This window comes from Ovis aries, chromosome 6 (assembly GCF_016772045.2).
Source record: "Ovis aries strain OAR_USU_Benz2616 breed Rambouillet chromosome 6, ARS-UI_Ramb_v3.0, whole genome shotgun sequence".
In the NCBI taxonomy this organism is placed as follows: Eukaryota; Metazoa; Chordata; class Mammalia; order Artiodactyla; family Bovidae; genus Ovis; species Ovis aries.
Genome location: NC_056059.1, coordinates 101555844 through 101574793, shown reverse-complemented (window position 1 = coordinate 101574793; position 18950 = coordinate 101555844). Strand labels below are relative to the sequence as shown.

The following is an 18950-nucleotide window of genomic DNA, read 5'->3' as shown; positions in this document are numbered from 1 at the left end:
TGGAGTTGAGCTGCAGAAGTTGCTTGTATATTTTTGAGATTAGTTGTTTGTCAGTTGCTTCATTTGCTATTATTTTCTCCCATTCCGAAGGCTGTCTTTTCACCTTGCTTATATTTTCCTTTGTTGTGCAGAAGCTTTTAATTTTAATTAGATCCCATTTGTTTATTTTTGCTTTTATTTCCAGAATTCTGGGAGGTGGATCATAGAGGATCCTGCTGTGATTTATGTCTGAGAGTGTTTTGCCTATGTTCTCCTCTAGGAGTTTTATAGTTTCTGATATAGATCAATGGAACAAAATAGAAAGCCCAGAGATAAATCCACGCACATATGGACTCCCTTGCTGCTTTTAATATTTGTTCTTTGTGTTTGATCTTTGTTAATTTGATTAATATGTGTCTTGGGGTGTTTTGCCTTGAGTTTATCCTGTTTGGGACTCTCTGGGTTTCTTGGACTTGGGTGATTATTTCCTTCCCCACTTTAGGGAAGTTTACAACTATTATCTCCTCAAGTATTTTCTCATGGTCTTTCTTTTTGTCTTCTTCTTCTGGGACTCCTAAGATTCAAATATTGGAGCATTTCATATTGTCCTGGAGGTCTCTGAGATTGTCCTCATTTCTTTTAATTCATTTTTCTTTTTTCCTCTCTGATTCATTTATTTCTACCATTCTATCTTCTACTTCACTAATCCTATCTTCTGCCTCCGTTCAGGTCAGTTCAGTTCAGTTCAGTCGCTCAGTCGTGTCTGACTCTTTGCAACCCCATGAATCGCAGCATGCCAGGCCTCCCTGTTCCATCACCAACTCCTGGAGTTCACTCAGACTCGCATCCATCGAGTCAGTGATGCCATCCAGCCATCTCATCCTCTGTCATCCCCTTCTCCTCCTGCCCCCAATCCCTCCCAGCATCAAAGTCTTTTCCAATGAGTCAACTCTTTGCATGAGGTGGCCAAAATACTGGAGTTTCAGCTTTAGCATCATTCCTTCCAAAGAAATCCCAGGGCTGATCTCCTTCAGAATGGACTGGTTGGATCTCCTTCCAGTCCAAGGGACCCTCAAGAGTCTTCTCCAACACCACAGTTCAGAAGCATCAATTCTTTGGTGCTCAGCCTTCTTCACAGTCCAACTCTCACATCTATACATGACCACTGGAAAAATCATAGCTTTGACTAGATGGACCTTAGTCAGCAAAGTAATGTCTCTGCTTTTGAATATACTATCTAGGTTGGTCATAACTTTCCTTTCAAGGAGTAAGCGTCTTTTAATTTCATGGCTGCAATCACCATCTGCAGTGATTTTGGAGCCCCCCCAAAATAAAGTCTGACACTGTTCCCACTGTTTCCCCATCTATTTCCCATGAAGTGATGGGACCGGATGCCATGATCTTCGTTTTCTGAATGTTGAGCTTTAAACCAACTTTTTCTGTCTCCTCTTTTACTTTCATCAAGAGGCCTTTTAGTTCCTCTTCACTTTCTGCCATAAGGGTGGTGTCATCTGCATATCCGAGGTTATTGATATTTCTCCCAGCAATCTTGATTCCAGCTTGTGTTTCTTGCAGTCCAGGGTTTCTCATGATGTACTCTGCATATAAGTTAAATAAGCAGGGTGACATTATAACAGCCTTGACGTACTCCTTTTCCTATTTGGAACCAGTCTGTTGTTCCATGTCCAGTTCTAACTGTTGCTTCCTGACCTGCATACAGATTTCTCAAGAGGCAGGTCAGGGTCTGGTATTCCCATCTCTTTCAGAATTTTCCAGTTTCTTGTGATCCACACAGTCAAAGTGTTTGGCGTAGTCAATAAAGCAGAAATAGATGTTTTTCTGGAACTCTCTTGCCTTTTCCATGATTCTACTATATGTTGCCTCCAGAGTGTTTTTTCTCTCATTTATTGCATTATTCATTATATATTAACGCTTCTTTATTTCTTCTAGGTCCTTGTTAAACCTTTCTTACATCTTCTCAATCCTTTTTTCCAGACTATTTGTCTGTGATTCCATTTTTATTTCAAAATTTTGGGTCATTTTCACTATCATTATTTGGAATTCTTTATCAGGTAGATTCCCTATTTCTTCCTCCTTTGTTTGGTTTGGTGGGCATTTATCCTGTTCCTTTACCTGTTGGGTATGCCTCTGTCTCTTCATCTTGTTTATATTGCTGCGTTTTGGGTGGCCTTTCTGTATTCTGGCAGTTTGTGGAGTTCTCTTTATTGTGGAGTTTCTTCACTGTGGGTGGGGTTGTACGGGTGGCTTGTCAAGGTTTCTTGGTTAGGAAGCTTGTGTTGGTGTTCTGGTGGGTGGAACTGGATTCTTCTCTCTGGAGTGCAATGAAGTGTCCAGTAATGAGTTATGAGATATCAGTGGTTTTGGGGTAACTTTGGGCAGCCTGTATATTGAAGCTCAGGGCTCTGTTCCTGTGTTGCTGGAGAATTTGCATGGTATGTCTTGCTCTGGAACTTGTTGGCCCTTGGGTGGTGCTTGGTTTCAGTGTAGGCATGGAGGCGTTTGATGAGCTCATGTCGATTAATGTTCCCTGGAGTCAGGAGTTCTCTGATGTTCTCAGGATTTGGACTTAAGCCTCCTGCTTCTGGTTTTCAGTCTTATTTTTACAGTAGTCTCAAGACTTCTCCTTCTATACAGCACCATTGATAAAACATCAAGGTTAAAGATGAAAAGTTTCTCCACAGTGAGGGACACCCAGAGAGGTTCACAGAGTTACATGGAGAAGAGAAGAGGGAGGAGGGAGTTAGAGGTGACCCGAATGAGATGAGGTGGAATCAAAGAGGAGAGAGCAAGCTAGCCAGTAGTCACTTCCTTATGTGTGCTCCACAGTCTGGACTGCTCAGAGATGTTCATGGAGTTATACAGAGAAGAGAAGAGGGAGGAAGGAGGCAGAGGTGGCTAGGAGGATGAAAGGGGGAAAGGAAAAGGAGAGAGACAGATCCAGTCAGTAATCAGTTCCCTAAGTGTTCTCTACCATCTGGAACACACAGAGATTCACAGAGTCAGGTAGAGAAGAGAAGGGGGAGGGAGGAGACAGAGGCGACCTGATGGAGAAAAAGGAGAGTCCAAAGGAGGAGAGAGCAGTCAAGCCAGTAATCTCGCTCCCAAGTAAAAATGGGTACTGAAGATTGGGTTTTTAAAGGTACAAAATTGATAACAACTACCAAAAAGCAAAGATTAAAAATCTAGAGTAGAGGTTGGATTTTCAAAAATACAATGTTAAAGAAAAGAAGAAGAAAAAAAAAACAAAGTCACAAAAATTATTAAATATATATATATGAAGTTTGCTTTAAAAATAGAGTCTTTTCTTGAAAAGTAATAGTAGATTATAAAAATGAAAATTAAAGGAGTAATAGAGGACTTAAAAATTATAAAAAGTTAAAAAAAAGAAGAAGAAGAAAAGAATGATCATAAAAATCATAAAGGTATATCTAGGACTTTCTCTGGTGTTGTTGTGGGCAGTGTTGGGTCAGTTCAGTTTCAGATAGTCCGTTGGTCTGGCTTATATTTCCCAAGATCTATAGGCCCCTTCCTATGTAGTCGGTACTAAGGACAGGGTTTTAATCTATTGCACCTGTCACTTCCAAGGCGGTTCCCTCTGTTTTAGCGTCTTCTGTTTGCTGGTCTCTTCAGTGTCTGATTCCACCCTGACACAAGATGGGCAGTGGTGGACAGTTTTTTTAGGCTCACTTGTTTAGTCGCGCTGTGGGGAGGGAGGGACAGTGCAAACAAATAACACTGGTGTGTGCTCACAGTGTCTCAGCCACACTGGGCCTGCCCCCGCTCACGTCGCACACAGCTCAGGCTCTAGGTTGCTCCGCTGGGAACCCTCTGAGGCCGGCCCCGGGCTGCATGCGCCTCCCAGGTCTAAGCCGCTCAGGTTCAGGCACTCAGGGAGTCCTCTGAGGTGCAGACTTGGTTGGGCCTGTGTTTTGTGCCCTTCCCAGGTCTGAGTATGACAACCCACTCCAGTATTCTTGCCTGGAAAATTCCATGGACAGAGAAGCCTGGTAGTCTACAGTCCATGGGGTCTTAAAGAGTCGGACACGACTGAACAACTTCACTTTCCCTTTCCAGGTCCGAGTAGCTCAGGTGTTCGGCAAGCGTGGTCTCTGTGATTTATTGCCTCTCTTGTCCCTGCTGCTTGGTTTTCTGGGTGTACAACTGGCGCACCTTCTCAGGCGGATGATGACTGTCCAGAACCCCAAGAAGTCTTAGTTAGCAAAGGACCCTGCTTGCTGTTTGGTAGATAATGTCTCTCTGGGGCTGCAATTGCCCCGTTGCAGCCCTTCCAGCTCTGGCGGCCTGTCACCAGAGGGGGATGGTCTGCAGCAGGCTAATTCTGTTCCATCCTTTGTTCTGTGCGCGGTCTTGGCAGTGTCTTATGTTAGAGCTTTTCACGTGGTAGCTATCCCACAGTCTGGTTTGCTAGCCCAAGTTAGTTCGCTCTGATTACACTCTGGGCATTCAGGCCTGATCCTTACTCTAAGCAATGCAGTCCACGCCTCCCTGCCCAGCCCCCACTTGCTAGTGGCGGATGCAAGCATCTGTGCTGCTTCTCTGCTGGGGGAGTTGCCATTGGGCAAGTAATCTGTGGGTTTTAATTATTTATTTATTTTTCCTCCCTGTTATGTTGGCCTCTGTGCTTCCAAGGCTCACCACAGACTTGGCAGTGAGAGTGTTTCCTGGTGTTTGGAAACTTCTCTCATTTTAAGACTCCCTTCCCAGGACGGAACTCCCTTCCCAGGATGGAGCTCCCTCCCTACCTCTTTTGTCTCTTTTTTTGTCTTTTATATTTTTTCCTACCTCTTTTCGAAGACAATGGGCTGCTTTTCTGGGTGCCTGATGTCCTCTACCGGCATTCAGAAGTTGTTTTGTGGAATTTACTCAGCATTTAAATGTTCTTTTGATGAATTTGTGGAGGAGAAAGTGGTCTCCCCGTCTTATTCCTCCACCATCTTAGGACCACCTCCCCACTACATGATTTTAAAGGAAAATATTCCTGGCTTGATTTTGAGACATCATATGTATGATACATATTATATGACATATTTGTGTTTGGTGTTTTAATTCTTTTATTTATTTAGCTAGCTATTATTTATTTTTGGCTGCAGTGGGTCTTCATTGATGCCCATGGGCTTTCTCTAGTTGCAGTGAGTGGGGGACTACTCTCTAGTTGCAGTGCATGGGATTCTCATTGAGGTGGCTTCTCTTGTTGTCAGCATGGATTCTAGGGTGCATGCGCTTCATTAACTGTGGCATGAGTGCTCAGTAGTTGTGGCACATGAGCTTAGTTGCTCCGAGGCATGTGGAATCTTCCTGGAACAGGGACTGAACCTGTGTCCCTGCATTGGCACGTGGATTCTCAACCACTGGACCACCAAGGGAGTCCCTGTGTTTGATATATTTCCATGCCTTATGCGGAGACATAGGACACCCATGTGCTGGAGCAATTATTCTAGCTCATGAGAGCCACTTGTGTACATGAGTTTTTTGACCTCATATTGTATCTTGAAATCCACCATGCAATATTTAAGATATAGAAATTGGCTGACTCCCCAAATAAAGGCATTCTTAACCCCCCTGAAGAGCCAATTGCTAAATTTTTATTGGCACACCACTGTGTGTGTGTGCATGTGTGTGTGTGTGTGTGCATGGTGTGTGTGTGTGTGTGTGTGTGTATATATATATATATATATATATATATATATATATATATACACAACCACTCTGGTATCCTTGCCTGGAAAATCCATGGACTAAGGAGCCTAATGGGCTACAGTTCATGGGGTTGCAAAGTGTTGGACATGACTGAGCAATTAACACACACGCACAGATACACGTGCAGTAAATTATGCTGGAAAGAGAAAGCTATTACTTAGGAAACTTTTGAAGATTCAGCCTTATTGCATTCCTCATTATAATCACCTTTTCTCAGGAATGTTGCATATCACATTTTATTTTGTAAATAGCTGAGATGAAATAATATTACAACACAGACTCCCTTAATATTCAGTCATGGCAACACTGGAAACCCAGCAGCAAGGGAATAAGTTAATGCAGTTTTTCAGTGACAAAATTGTTCTAATACCCAAACTCATGTTTTAGTGATGCTTTTAAAATGTAAATAGAAAGTTAAATGTGCATTTGCAGAATAATACAGAAGCTTGAAATTTACTGATGGAATTGTTGTGTATCAATAAGAAATAAATCTAAACCCCAGATACACTTCTAAATAAATAATTGTATTCCCTTCTACTATCTGATTTCACTTGCATAGTGATTTATTTTCAAGAATAGCATGAGTGCTTGCTTTCTGAATTGATTTGTAAAGATTGTTGAGGGACTAACAGCCCATGAATAGAAATTAATTTTCTTATAGAATGTCAGGGCAAGAACAAACTAGAAGGTCATCTAATACAAAGACTCTCGGTCTGTTCACCACCCTGTTGCCTGAGACGTAAACCTCCCGGAAGTTACAATGACTCACTGCGCTAGGGATGCTTAGCATCAGGATGGGTAGAGATTTCTAAGAATCTCTAAATGGAAGATAAAGCTTTTCCAGTGATTTTAATATATAGCCCCTCCTTCTCCTCTACACCTTATGGGAGTGTGTTCCTCCCAATTAGTTACAGATCTATCCCAATAACTTTTTCTATTTAAAAACCTCAGCCCCTAAACCAACTGAAGCTGATGGCCATGAATACAGAGAAGGAATACATCTCAGTGGTTACAAAAAATCTAGTGGTTCGCATAGCACTTTGTGTCTCTTTCTATGTTTGGATGGGTCAGGAAAATAATTTTATTTAAAAAAGCAGAACAATATTTTCCTTGAGACTATGAATGCCTTTGGCTAGATAACTTCTAGGCTTCCCAGGTGGCTCAGTGGTAAAGAATCTGCCTGCTGGTGCAGGAGATGCAGAAGATGTGGGTTTGATCCGTGGGTTGGGAAGATTCCCTGGAGAAAGGAATGGCAACCCACTCTAGTATTCTTGCCTGGAAAACCCCATAAACAGAGGAATCTGGTGGGCTACAGTCCATGGGGTTGCAAAGAGTCAGACACAATGCAGTGACTGAGTGTGTGCACGCAGATATACACACAAATTTTAGCTGGTAAATTTTTGTAAGTTCAGCTCAGTTCAGTCACTCAGTCATGTCTGATCATTTGGGACCCCATGGACTGTAGCACCCCAGGCCTCCCTGTCCATCACCAACTCCTGGGTCTTGCTCAGACTCATATCCATTGAGTCGGCGATGCCATCCAGCCATCTCATCCTCTGTCATCCCCTTCTCCTCCTGCCTTCAGTCTTGCCCAGAATCAGGGTCTTTTCCAATGAGTCACTTCTTCCCATCAGGTGACCAAAGTATTGGAGCTTCAGCTTCAGCATCAGTCCTTCTGATGAATATTCAGGGTTGATTTCCTTTAGGATTGACTGGTTTCATCTCCCTTCAGTCCAAGGGACTCTCAAGAGTCTTCTCCAACACCACAATTTAAAAGTATCAATTCTTCAGTGCTCAGCTTTCTTTATAGTCCAACTTTCACATCCATATGTAACTACTGGGAAAAAAAATAGCTTTGACTAGATGGACCTTTGTTGGTAAAGTAATGTCTCTGCTTTTTAATGTGCTGTCTAGGTTGGTCATAGCTTTTCTTCCAAGGAGCAAGTGTCTTTTAATTTCATGGCTACAGTCACCATCTGTAGTGATTTTGGAGCCCCCAAAAATAAAGTCTGTCATTTTTTTTTTATTGTTTCCCTATCTATTTGCCATGAATTGATGGGGCCGGATGCCCTGATCTTTATTTTTTGAATGTTGAGTTTTAAGCCAGCTGTTTCACTCTCCTTTTCACTTTCATCAAGAGTCTCTTTAGTTCTTCTTCACTTTCTGCCATAAGGGTGGTGTCATCTGCATATCTGAGGTTATTATGTCTTTACATAAAACCTAAATTTTTTCAGGTAATTTTGAAAGTAATTAGTATTTTTTATCTGTGACTCTACTAGTATTTTCAGTTAATTTAAATGACGTATTTATTGACAAAAATTTAAATGACATATTTAATGACGTATTTATTGACACGTATTATGTGTTACTAACAAAAATGTTTTATAAAAAAGTATGTATATTACTGGTTTCTCTGAAAATAATAAAGGAAGAGGGGTATTTATCACATTGCTAGGATATCCTGGGCAATGATAAGTCCAATTTAGTTCAATTCTACTTTTAACATGTTGTCCCAAGCTGTTTGGCAGTAAACTAACAACTTGAAGCCAAAATATTTGTCTGGAACCTTCTAATTTTGTTTGGTTTTATGGTTTAAAAATTTATTTATGGTTTACATAAAAAACAGACTTGAGAGGATCATTCAGTAAAGCCAGAGATGGATACAGTTGAGAAGGCATATAGTATAGTGCAATAGAAAAAATCAAACAGAGGCAAAAGTTTTCTTTTTTTAATTACAGTGTGGGGTTTAATTTTTAATAATGATAGGGTTTGATCCCTGAGTGAGGAAGATCCCCTGGAGAGAATGGCTACCCACTCCAGTATTCTTGCCCGGAGATTTCCATAGACAGAGGAGTCTGGCTGGCTACAGTTCATGGGGCCGCAAAGAGTTGGACACAACTGAGCAAATGAGCATGCATGCATGCAACCATCTCTTTAAAAAAGATGGACTGATTGTAGCAATTACTAATTTCTATTGACTGCAGCCATGAAATTAAAAGACACTTACTCCTTGGAAGAAAAGTTATGACCAACCTAGATAGCATATTCAAAAGCAGAGACATTACTTTGTCAACAAAGGTCCATCTAGTCAAGGCTATGGTTTTTCTAGTGGTCATGTATGGATATGAGAGTTGGACTGTGAAGAAAGCTGAACGCCGAAGAATTGATGCTTTTGAACTGTGGTGTTGGAGAAGATTCTTGAGAGTCCCTTGGACTGCAAGGAGATCCAACCAGTCCATTCTGAAGGAGATCAGCCCTGGGATTTCTTTGGAAGGAATGATGCTGAAGCTGAAACTCCACTACTTTGGCCACCTCATGAAAAGAGTTGACTCATTGGAAAAGACTCTGATGCTGGGAGGGATTGGGGGCAGGAGGAGAAGGGAATGACAGAGGATGAGATGGCTGGATGGCATCACTGACTCGATGGATGTGAGTCTGAGTGAACTCTGGGAGCTGGTGATGGACAGGGAGGCCTGGCGTGCTGTGATTCATGGGGTTGCAAAGAGTCGGACACGACTGAGTGACTGAACTGAACTGAAGTGATTGTGTGATCAGTTTCAAGCTACTGATATGTTATCTATGAAGGCAAAATTGGAAAGAAATGCTAATAATTGACTCTCAAAAGCCACTAAAGCTGCTGCAGCATGCTGCTAGACAGTACACAAGATTCCTCCCCCCACCCATAGCACTATATAGATAAACTCTTTACATACAACATGAGAATGTAATGGGGAGTTTATAGAGGGACTGTTAAAAGAGAGAATCTCTTTTACATGCATTTGTGCTATACAGAGTCAGCAACAACAATTTATGGAACCCTAGAAATACGATTGATAAAGATTCTGAGAAATAAAAATCAAAACTACAATGAGATATCACCTCACACCAGTCCGAGTGGCTATCATAAAAAAGCCTACAAACAGTAAGTGCTGGTGAGGTTATGGGTTAAAGGGAACCCTCCTACACTGTTGGTGGGAATGTAATTTGGTACAACTACTATGGAGAATATGGAGGCTCCTTAAAAACTAAAAATACAACTACCATAAGATCTAGCAGTCCCAATCCTGGGCATATGTCCAGAGAAAAACATGGTTTGAAAGGATACATGCATGTCCATATTCATTGCAACACTGTTTACAATAGCCAAGACAGGAAGCAACATAAAGATCCATCTACAGATGGATGCACGAAGAAGATTTGGTACATATATACAATGGAATGTTACTCAGCCTTTAAAAAAAATGAAATAATGCCTTTTGCAGCAACATGGATGGACCTGGAGATTATCATACTAAGTGGAGTAAGTCAGAGAAAGACAAATATCATATGATATTATCTAATAAATAGATAAACAAAAGGGATATATTCATACAGTAAAATATTGTCATAAAAGAAGTGAAGTATTGATACAAATGAATCTTTTGAAAATATTAAGCTGTGTGAAAGAAACTAGTCACAAAAGACACATATTGTATGATCCCATTTATCTGATATGTTCAGAACACACAGTTTTATAAAGACAGAAAGTAAGTTAGTCATGGCCTAGGGTTGGGTGGTAAGAAATAGATTATTGGATTTCCTTTTGTGGTGATGAAAACTCTACAAAACTGATTGTTGTAATGGTTGCACAACTATATGAATAAGCTAAAAAAATGAATTATACAAATTAGATTTGTGAATCATGTCTCAGTGAAGCTGTTACACAAGGAATATGGGCAATATTTTATATTTCAAATTAAAACTAAATCTAAACTCTAGTACCATGATTTGAAAATCATCCATAGTGTAAGAATATATCATCCAGGAGATGAATAGACAGTAATCTCACTCTGTCAGCCCATACTTTGATCAAGCCTTTATTAAAATCTTGCATCTAGTTTTAATCTCTACCCTTTAATAATGATGTAGAAAAATTAAAGATGTTTCTGAGAAGCCCATCTCAGTAATGCTCAGTTATTAGAGACCATAGCTGATGAAAGAATATGAGGATGTTGGTATAATTTAATCTAAAATCAAAGGAAAAAAACAGAGCTGGGCAGTTGGGTTGTTTAATCAAGGGTTGTCTGCTGGCCTTTGAAATCTACTAGTATATGTCACGAGAGGAAATGAAGTAGCTCTGTACCATATCTGTAAAGGATATAATCAAATAAAGCTGGAATGAATTGAAGCCAGATAATTTTACGTTACTTGTGTGCTTACTGAGCAACTAAGCACACATTAGGTGGCCAAAGTATTGCCACCTGATGCGAAGTACTGACTCATTGGAAAAGCCCCAGATGCTGGGCAAAATTGAAGGCAGAAGAAGGGGAAGACAGAGGATGAGATGGTTGGATGGCATCAGCGACTTGATGGAAATGAGTTTGAGCAAGCTTCTGGAGTTGGTGATGGACAGGGAGGCCTGGCGTGCTGTAGTCCATGGAGTTGCAAAAAGTCAGACATGATTGAGTGACTGAGCTGAACTGAACTGAACTTTATGTTATATATTTTTATGATAATAAGAGTAAAAGTATTTATAAGAAGATGTTAATAAGACAGATTTAAAAATATAGAGACACTTAAGGTTAGGGGGAACTGATACTTTTAAGAGTTTAAATAACATGAAATATTGCATAGGTTTTTTGGATAAGAATGTGTATAACGGACTTTTGGACTCAGAGGGAGAGGGAGAGGGTGGGATGATTTGGGAGAATGACATTCTAACATGTATACTATCATGTGAATTGAATCGCCAGTCTATGTCTGACGCAGGATGCAGCATGCTTGGGGCTGGTGCATGGGGATGACCCAGAAAGATGTTATGGGGAGGGAGGTGGGAGGGGGGTTCATGTTTGGGAATGCATGTAAGAATTAAAGATTTTAAAATTTAAAAAAATAAAAAAAAAAAAAGAACAAAAAAAAAAAAAAGAAAATACAGGATACAAAAGGATATATATGAAATGATTATACTTAGAGAGAGTTCCTAGCAAAAAGACTAGAAAGTAAAATATCAAAAGTTCAATAGTTCTTATCATTAATTTGAGGATCAGTGCATATTGCTGTCTTTTTTTCCTATATTTTTTATATTTCTCATAATTTGCATAAATATGGTTATAATCAACAAAGAACAATTTAAAAAGGATCCATATAATTTGTCTTAGTTTAAGTATGTGTATCCTCTCCAGTTACTGCCACATTTTAATCACCTACCTACTCCAGGAACAAGGAGATTGTATTAAGTTCTCCACTTCATTAGATTTTTTCCCTAACTTATTAGATGTATTTGATAATACTACTGTGACTTATTCACAGGGATATATGATTTTCACCAAATACATCTCACTTTATTAGATGCTTATACTTCATATATTTTTAATAGTGAACTATTTCACAAAGCATGCATTTAACCACCCATATCACTTGAATATAAAGGCTCTATAAAGAGAAAAAGTGATTGGACTTTCCAGGGTGCTCTGGTTTAACTCAGTTTTATGATCTCCCCTGTGTGGTTCTTAAAACTACTGTAGCTCAGTAAGTATTTATTGAGTGATTACCATGAGCAGGTTTCTCCTCAGAGTTTCAAAATCTTTGTATTCCTACATAGCAGATCAATTAAAAATTTTTTGTAGTTCTTATCTGGAGATTCCCAGGTAAGCAAGCCTGATGAAAAGTAAACACACTCAAGAGGCTGACTGGTTCTGACTTCTGTTCTTTTTAACTTTCATCCACAGTCCTACCTGGATTTGCCTATATGGATTTTAAGTTTGATGTCAAATTAATGATGGTGTAATAATATTTACTTAATATACCTTCCTTTCTTAAAACTGTAGCCTCAAAGTAATTTTGATCTCTGGGAATTACCTCAGCCTATTATTTCTGGCTTATATGTGTTTGTTTTAAAAGTTGCCTGAGGGAGTTCCCTGGCAGACCAGTGGTTAAGACTCTGTGATTGCAGTTCCTGGAGTGTGGCTTGATCCCTAGTCAGTAACTAAAATCCCACCTGCTGCCTTATGCAGGAAACAAACAAACAAACAAACAAACATCTTCCTGAATTGAAACCATCAGGTTCAGGTGATTTCTTTAAAGGTGTTCACTTATTTGCCCTCTTCATAGAACAGTGGTCTTCAGCCTTTAACATCAGTCTCTGGGAGCTTTTGAAAAATGCAAATGCCTTGACTCTACCCAAGGCCAGACGCATTACAATATGGGAGGTGCAAAGGGTGAATGGGGTGTTCAGTGGAGTTTTTCTTTCCTTTTAGAAGCATTACAGGTGATTTCTAGGGTAGAGCAGAATTTGACAGTTATTGCATTGCTGTGATTTAGTCACTCAGTCATGTCCCACTCTCTGCAGCACCAAGGACTGCAGCACAACAGGCTTCCCTGTCCTTCACGATCTCCCAGAGCTTGCTTGAGTTCATGTCAGTGATGCCATCCAACCATTTCATCCTCTGTCATCCCCTTCTCCTGCCCTCAATCTTTGCCAGCATCAGGATCTTTTCCAATGAGCCAGTTCTTCCCATCAGGTGGCAAAGTATTGGAGCTTCAGCTTCAGCATGAGTCCTTCCAGTGAATATTCAGGGTTGATTTCCTTTAGGACTGACTAGTTGGATCTCCTTGCAGGGACTCTCAAGAGTCTTCTCCAGCATCACAGTTCAAAAGCATCAGTTATTCGGTGCTCAACCTTCTTTATGGTCCACCTCTTACCACCATACATGACTATTGGAAAAACCATAGCTTTGACTAGACAGACCTCTGTGAACAAAGTAATGTCTCTCCTTTTTAATATGCTGTCTAGGTTGGCCATAGTTTTTCTTCCAAGGGGCAAGTGTCTTTTATTTTCATGCTGCAGTCACAATCTTCAGTGACTTTGGGACCCCAAAATAAAGTCTGTCACTGTTTCCATTCTTTCCCCATCTATTTGCCACGAAATGATGGGTCCAGATGCCATGATCTTCACTGTTTGAATGTTGAGTTTTAAGCCAGCTTGTTCACTCTCCTCTTTCACCTCCATCAGGAGGCTTTTTAGTTTCTCTTTACTTTCTGCCATAAGGGTAGTGTCATCTGCATATCTGAGGTTATTAATATTTCTCCCAGCAACACTGATTCCAGCTTGTGCTTCATCCAGCCCAGCGTTTCTCATGATGTACTCCGCATATTATAAGTTAAATAAGCAGGGTGACAATATACAGCCTTGATGTATTCCTTTCCCAATTTTGAATTACTGCATTAACTCTTGAATAACTTGTGACCAGGGACACTGTGTTGTTATCCTCGTGTTCACAGTCTAACATACTGCTCTGTGTTAGTGGTTCTATGAGGACTTGTCAAATGAATGATGGAGCAGACATCCCCTATCTAGGGTCCCCAACCTTCTGGGTCTAATAATGCCTGATGATCTGAGGTGGAGCTGATGTAATAATAATAGAAATAAAATGCACAGTAAAGGCAAGGCGCATGAGTCATCCCCAAACCGCCCCCCCCTTATTGCTCTGTGGAAGAATTGTCTTCCATGAAACTGGTCCCTCTTGCCAAAAAGGTTGGGGACCACTGCCTTATCGTACGTGCACACACTTGGCCGCTGAGTGACATCCAGCTGAGTCTAGTTCCAGGTTTAGTCATGTCGGTCTTCGTTTTCTTAGCACAGGTGCAGCCGTGAACAGCAGTGAGAGTCTCCCTCCTTCCTCATCCGTCAACGACATCTCCTCCATGTCCACCGACCAGACCCTGGCATCTGACACTGACAGCAGCCTGGAAGCCTCGGCAGGACCCCTGGGTTGTTGCAGGTGACTAGCCGCCTGCCTGCGAAACCCAGCGTTCTTCAGGAGATGATGTGATGGAACACACACACAGACACTCACGCACACACGCAAACGCAGACACGCAACGACAAGAACGTGGCAAGGGAGAGAATCCGAGTCTAAAATTGAAACACATCTTTCAGCCTGCTTCTTCTCCAGAGTTCTGTATTGCAGCTAAGCCAAATGTATATTTAACTCCTAGTTGCTCTTGCTTTGGTATTCTTCCAATGATGCTTTTACTACAGAAAGCAAATCAAACACAATTAGAGAAGCCTTCTCCATAAAGTGTAATTTTAATGGCTGCAGAACCAGTGACCTGTAACTGCCCTTTCAAATGGCATGACAAGGTGTGCAGTGGCCCCATCCAGCATGTGTGTGTCTCTATCTTGCATCTACCTGCTCCTATTGGCCTAGTCAGATGGATGTAGATACAGATCCGCATGTGTCTGTATTCATACAGCACCACTTACTTAGAGATGCTACTGTCAGTGTCCTCAGGGCTCTCCCAAGACATCACGCACTGGGGTACCACATGGTCCATTTCATGTGATCTATTACTCTGACATAAACCCATCTGTAATATATTGCCAGTATATAAGCTATTTAGTTTGTTAATTGATTAAGCTGTATGTCTTATAAGAAAATGTGTAAAGGGTGGAATATGGGGAGGGAGTGAGTTCTCTTGGACCCTTGAAGATGTAGCTTCCAAATCTGAACTGATTAAATGGCACCTGTAAACCAATTTGTAGAAAGAACATATGTGATGCTTATGTACAGTGCGGGGTGGGAGAGGGTAACAGTTTCCAGGTACTGAATGGTTTGACCTTACGAAGGAAGGTAGGCATAACAGCTGAGGGTCTTTTCTCTGATAGTGAGTGGGTAGGAGAGGCTAGGGTAGTGTGGCCACGTGGGAGGAAGAGCTAAAGGAAGTATGACCCAGATTCTAGGAGACGCCGACATTCCTGTTTTAGAAAGGAGACCCTCATTTGTCTTTTGCAAATTATGTGTCACAACTGAGAAGAGATTGGCAGCTAGTGAGGCAGGGTTAGTGCGTCCATATCTGATGGGAACCCTTCTCTGAAATAGAGGGAGGCTGCCTCTACATGGTATCCCTAACAAAAAATGAGTTTGCCTAGGCTATTTTTAGATTGTGGGTTGTGTTTTCCATGACTGTGCTATTTTCCGTGTTTATACCTTGTCAAGGTTTTATTTTGAGAAGAAATATTACTTCCCTCTTCTGGAATTTAAAAAAAAAAATTACTTAAAAAAAATACCCAAAGCCCAGGGCGATCCTCAGGTTAGCATTTGAAAACATCCACAGACATTCCTCAGGGGTTTCCCCGACTCCTTAAAGTGGCCAATGTCTCATGTTTATTTTTTCATAAATTTCACCAATTCAAGAAGGGCTGATCATCTGAGTTTTGTACCACAAGTTGACGTGACAGCAATAACTCTGCCCATAAGTTACTGCTGCTAAATAGCTTTAGCAATAGAGTGTCTTAAAAGCCATGAAGCATTGATGTCAATGTTTAGCAAAATCTCCTGAACTTAGCTCAAAAATAAATGAAAGTGCTTTCCCAGGCACTTGAAGGAGGCACTGTGAAACATCCTGGTTCCATACAAGGCGATACCAGGATAACTTCTCAGCAATAACAGGACCAGGTCGACCCTTCTCCTCTTATTCACTCTAGTGAAGTATCCATCACAACTGTTTGCACTCTGACCATTTTGGTGCTCACCAATGTGGTAGTATTTCAGCTGAAGAAGAAGCGAAACACACAGGATGGTTGGTTGAATGTGAGATGACGGGCAAATGGAATCCCTCTGAAAACAGAGCAGACAGGAATGCCAGTGCTCTGAAAACTGCCTTAAACACAACGATAAGGAAGCCGTATCTCTTCCTAAGCAATAGAATCAACTCCCACCATTGCCACGGGAGCAATGCTGCCATTTACCAGGGATTGCTTCGCACCATAGATTTCATGACAAGAGGTCATTTGCTCAAAATGGAGAGAAAAATTATTAGACTGTGCAGTTTGTCCCCTGGAATAGAAGTGGCCCAGTGTCTCTATCTTGCTGCCCTTGCTTTTGGTTAATATTGCAGACAATCTGATTGGGAAAATGCTTCCACATTCGCATGAGTTCTCTCAATTTTCTTTGTGTCACACTCTCTCAACCCTCCCTCTTAGTCCCCCTCCCCCTTTAAAGTTTCTCTTCTCTGCTTTCCTTTTTCTTTATTTATCTCCTTTCTCTGTGCTCTTTTCTTGCTATACCTGCGGCGTCTCCCCTCCTGGCCCTTTAACCACATGAGATTAAGTGCAGAGAGCACGAAGCTGTTGAAAGAGAGTGAATCCCAGGGAGAATTTCATCAGCCACAAAACAACACCAGGAGACAAAAGGAAATCTCCAGCCAGCGTCTTCAAACCACTCGACAGTTAGACCCTCATGTATGTGGAAGTGATTTTTTTTTTCCACTCAGATGAAACCAGGCAAGAACTACCTAAAGTCCCCCACCGTTACTTGCTACGTCCAATTGCTACTTACTTACTTCTCTAAACTCGACTAGTCTGGCCTCTCTTGTTGTCTCTTGGAAACGGGTTACCTTTAGCCAGAACTCCCTCCAGTCAAGGAAAAATGGAACAACCTTTATACTGAGATATCATGTATTACAAAGCAAGCTAAGGGTTAGCTTCTTGACAGCTTCTACAATTAATTTTCCTAGATTATCAAAGCAACAGGTGATAGGCCAACAGAAAGAACCATCATTGCATAAGTCCCCACCCTTCACAATCTTGGGTCCATTTTATTCGAGTCACTTCAGGAGGTGATTATGTTGTTACTAGATCCACAGAATATACTATGTTCTGCACCGAATCTTCTTTTCTTGAAAAAACAATTATTTCTGGTGCAGTCACCCATTCCTTCAAAAGGCGTCTCCTGCTTTTCAGGTAGGGGGGTGTCAGGTCACTCTTAGGAAAAGTGAGATTCCTGCCTATGGTTGGGGTTCCTTTCAGAATGCGAAGTTGGCCTGACCTTCCTTAAAGGGCAAGTAGTTTCATAGTGATCCTTCAAGAAATGTTTTGTAGTATTTTACAGGAGGGATAGCTACATGCCCATGTGCAGGAGAAACTAGATTTTTGAGACAGCTTGGCAAAACCACCACCACCACTTTGATATTTCTATATATATTCTGTTGGCCAATGTGTCCAAAAGAGATACACTGGCCTAATAACCAAATTTCTTCTTGTGGAATAAAAACTGATAATAATCTTGCATCTTCAAGAATCTGATAACTGAGCTTTGAGAGAATGTACCCCATAGGTGGACCAGGGCCTGGTCTGTTACCTCCACTTGGAGTAAACTATTTAATTGAAGGCCAGGGAGCTGTATTGTTTTTTCTCAGTCTGTTATCATTATCAGAAAACTATCACCTAAGGATACTGATAGCAGCTGACTGGTAAATCAGAAAACAGGCCTTGACAAATAGAATAAGTAGAATAGGTGAGATTAGATAAATCCTTTTATGACTTGCCAGGGAAGGGGTGGGGGGCAGAATGAGCAAAATGGACTTTAAAATTTTAAATAGTCATTGCAAAATCTAAATTATTCCAAATCTATTTCTGTGTAATTCTCAACATACAATAATCTAAATCTTAGAAGCATCATGCTCTGTGATGAATGCTATCAACCAGGTTAGCTGAAGAGAATTTATCTTGTATAGCTCAGAGAAAGGGATTAAATAGACTGAGGAATCTTTGATTCCAACCACTTTGGGTCTGAAGAGAAATCTCCACCCTACCCTGCTCACAATGCACAACGTGCGTATTTTCCACAGAGGTTATTGAACCCAGAATGGAAACTCTTTCTCTAAGAACAACAATCAACTTATAATGTACATAGTTACACTAATTATTTTCCATGTGATTAAAATATAAGATTTTATCTCTTTTAGCACTTGGACAGTTTTTTGGCTGTCTGAAATGGCTCACTTTGACTCATTTCCTTGGTCAACAAGCTGAAATGGAAGATCTCTGTATATGAACTCCTGTACATCTAACTTTTGATTATGTGGGACCAATGGCCAGTATATCCTAATGGACAGAAATCTCCCACCCCTAGTTAGCACTGAACTGTTCACCTTGCCATGTATATCTTGCAACAAGACCTAACTTACACCTGCCTGTTACTCTGCATGATTGGACTCCAAAGACCATTACAAATGATGAGAATTGTCCTGTGTCTGTGTTTATGAAATGAACTTAAAACACACACACACATTCATACACATCTCACCTTTATAGTTCTAGATCAACCCCGGGAAGCAAAACTATGCACATCCAGTTTCTTTGCAAGGTCTTAATGGTGAGAATTGAAAGTCAGCCTGATAGATCAAATGCACTTCAGTGATGTTTAATAAGGACTGAAATGATTTAAATCATTTATGTCCTTTCTCTTTTT

The 18950-nt window shown here is 40.8% G+C and overlaps 1 protein-coding gene across 11 annotated transcripts in view; it reads left to right on the top strand.

The window, feature by feature from the left end:
* Window positions 1-15234, top strand: part of MAPK10 (mitogen-activated protein kinase 10) — a 417204-nt gene extending 401970 nt beyond the window's left edge. For 8 of the 11 annotated variants that reach the window (XM_042251606.2, XM_027971156.3, XM_012180302.4 and 5 more), the window contains one exon: window positions 14339-15234. In XM_042251606.2, the coding sequence (XP_042107540.1) occupies window positions 14339-14481 (143 nt within the window). In that variant the 3' untranslated portion in view covers window positions 14482-15234. Of the gene's footprint in view, window positions 1-14333 lie in introns of all 11 variants that reach the window. The other 3 variants (XM_042251608.2, XM_027971157.3, XM_060417392.1) reach the window with 1 other exon arrangement.
* The last annotated feature ends 3716 nt before the right edge of the window (window positions 15235-18950 follow it).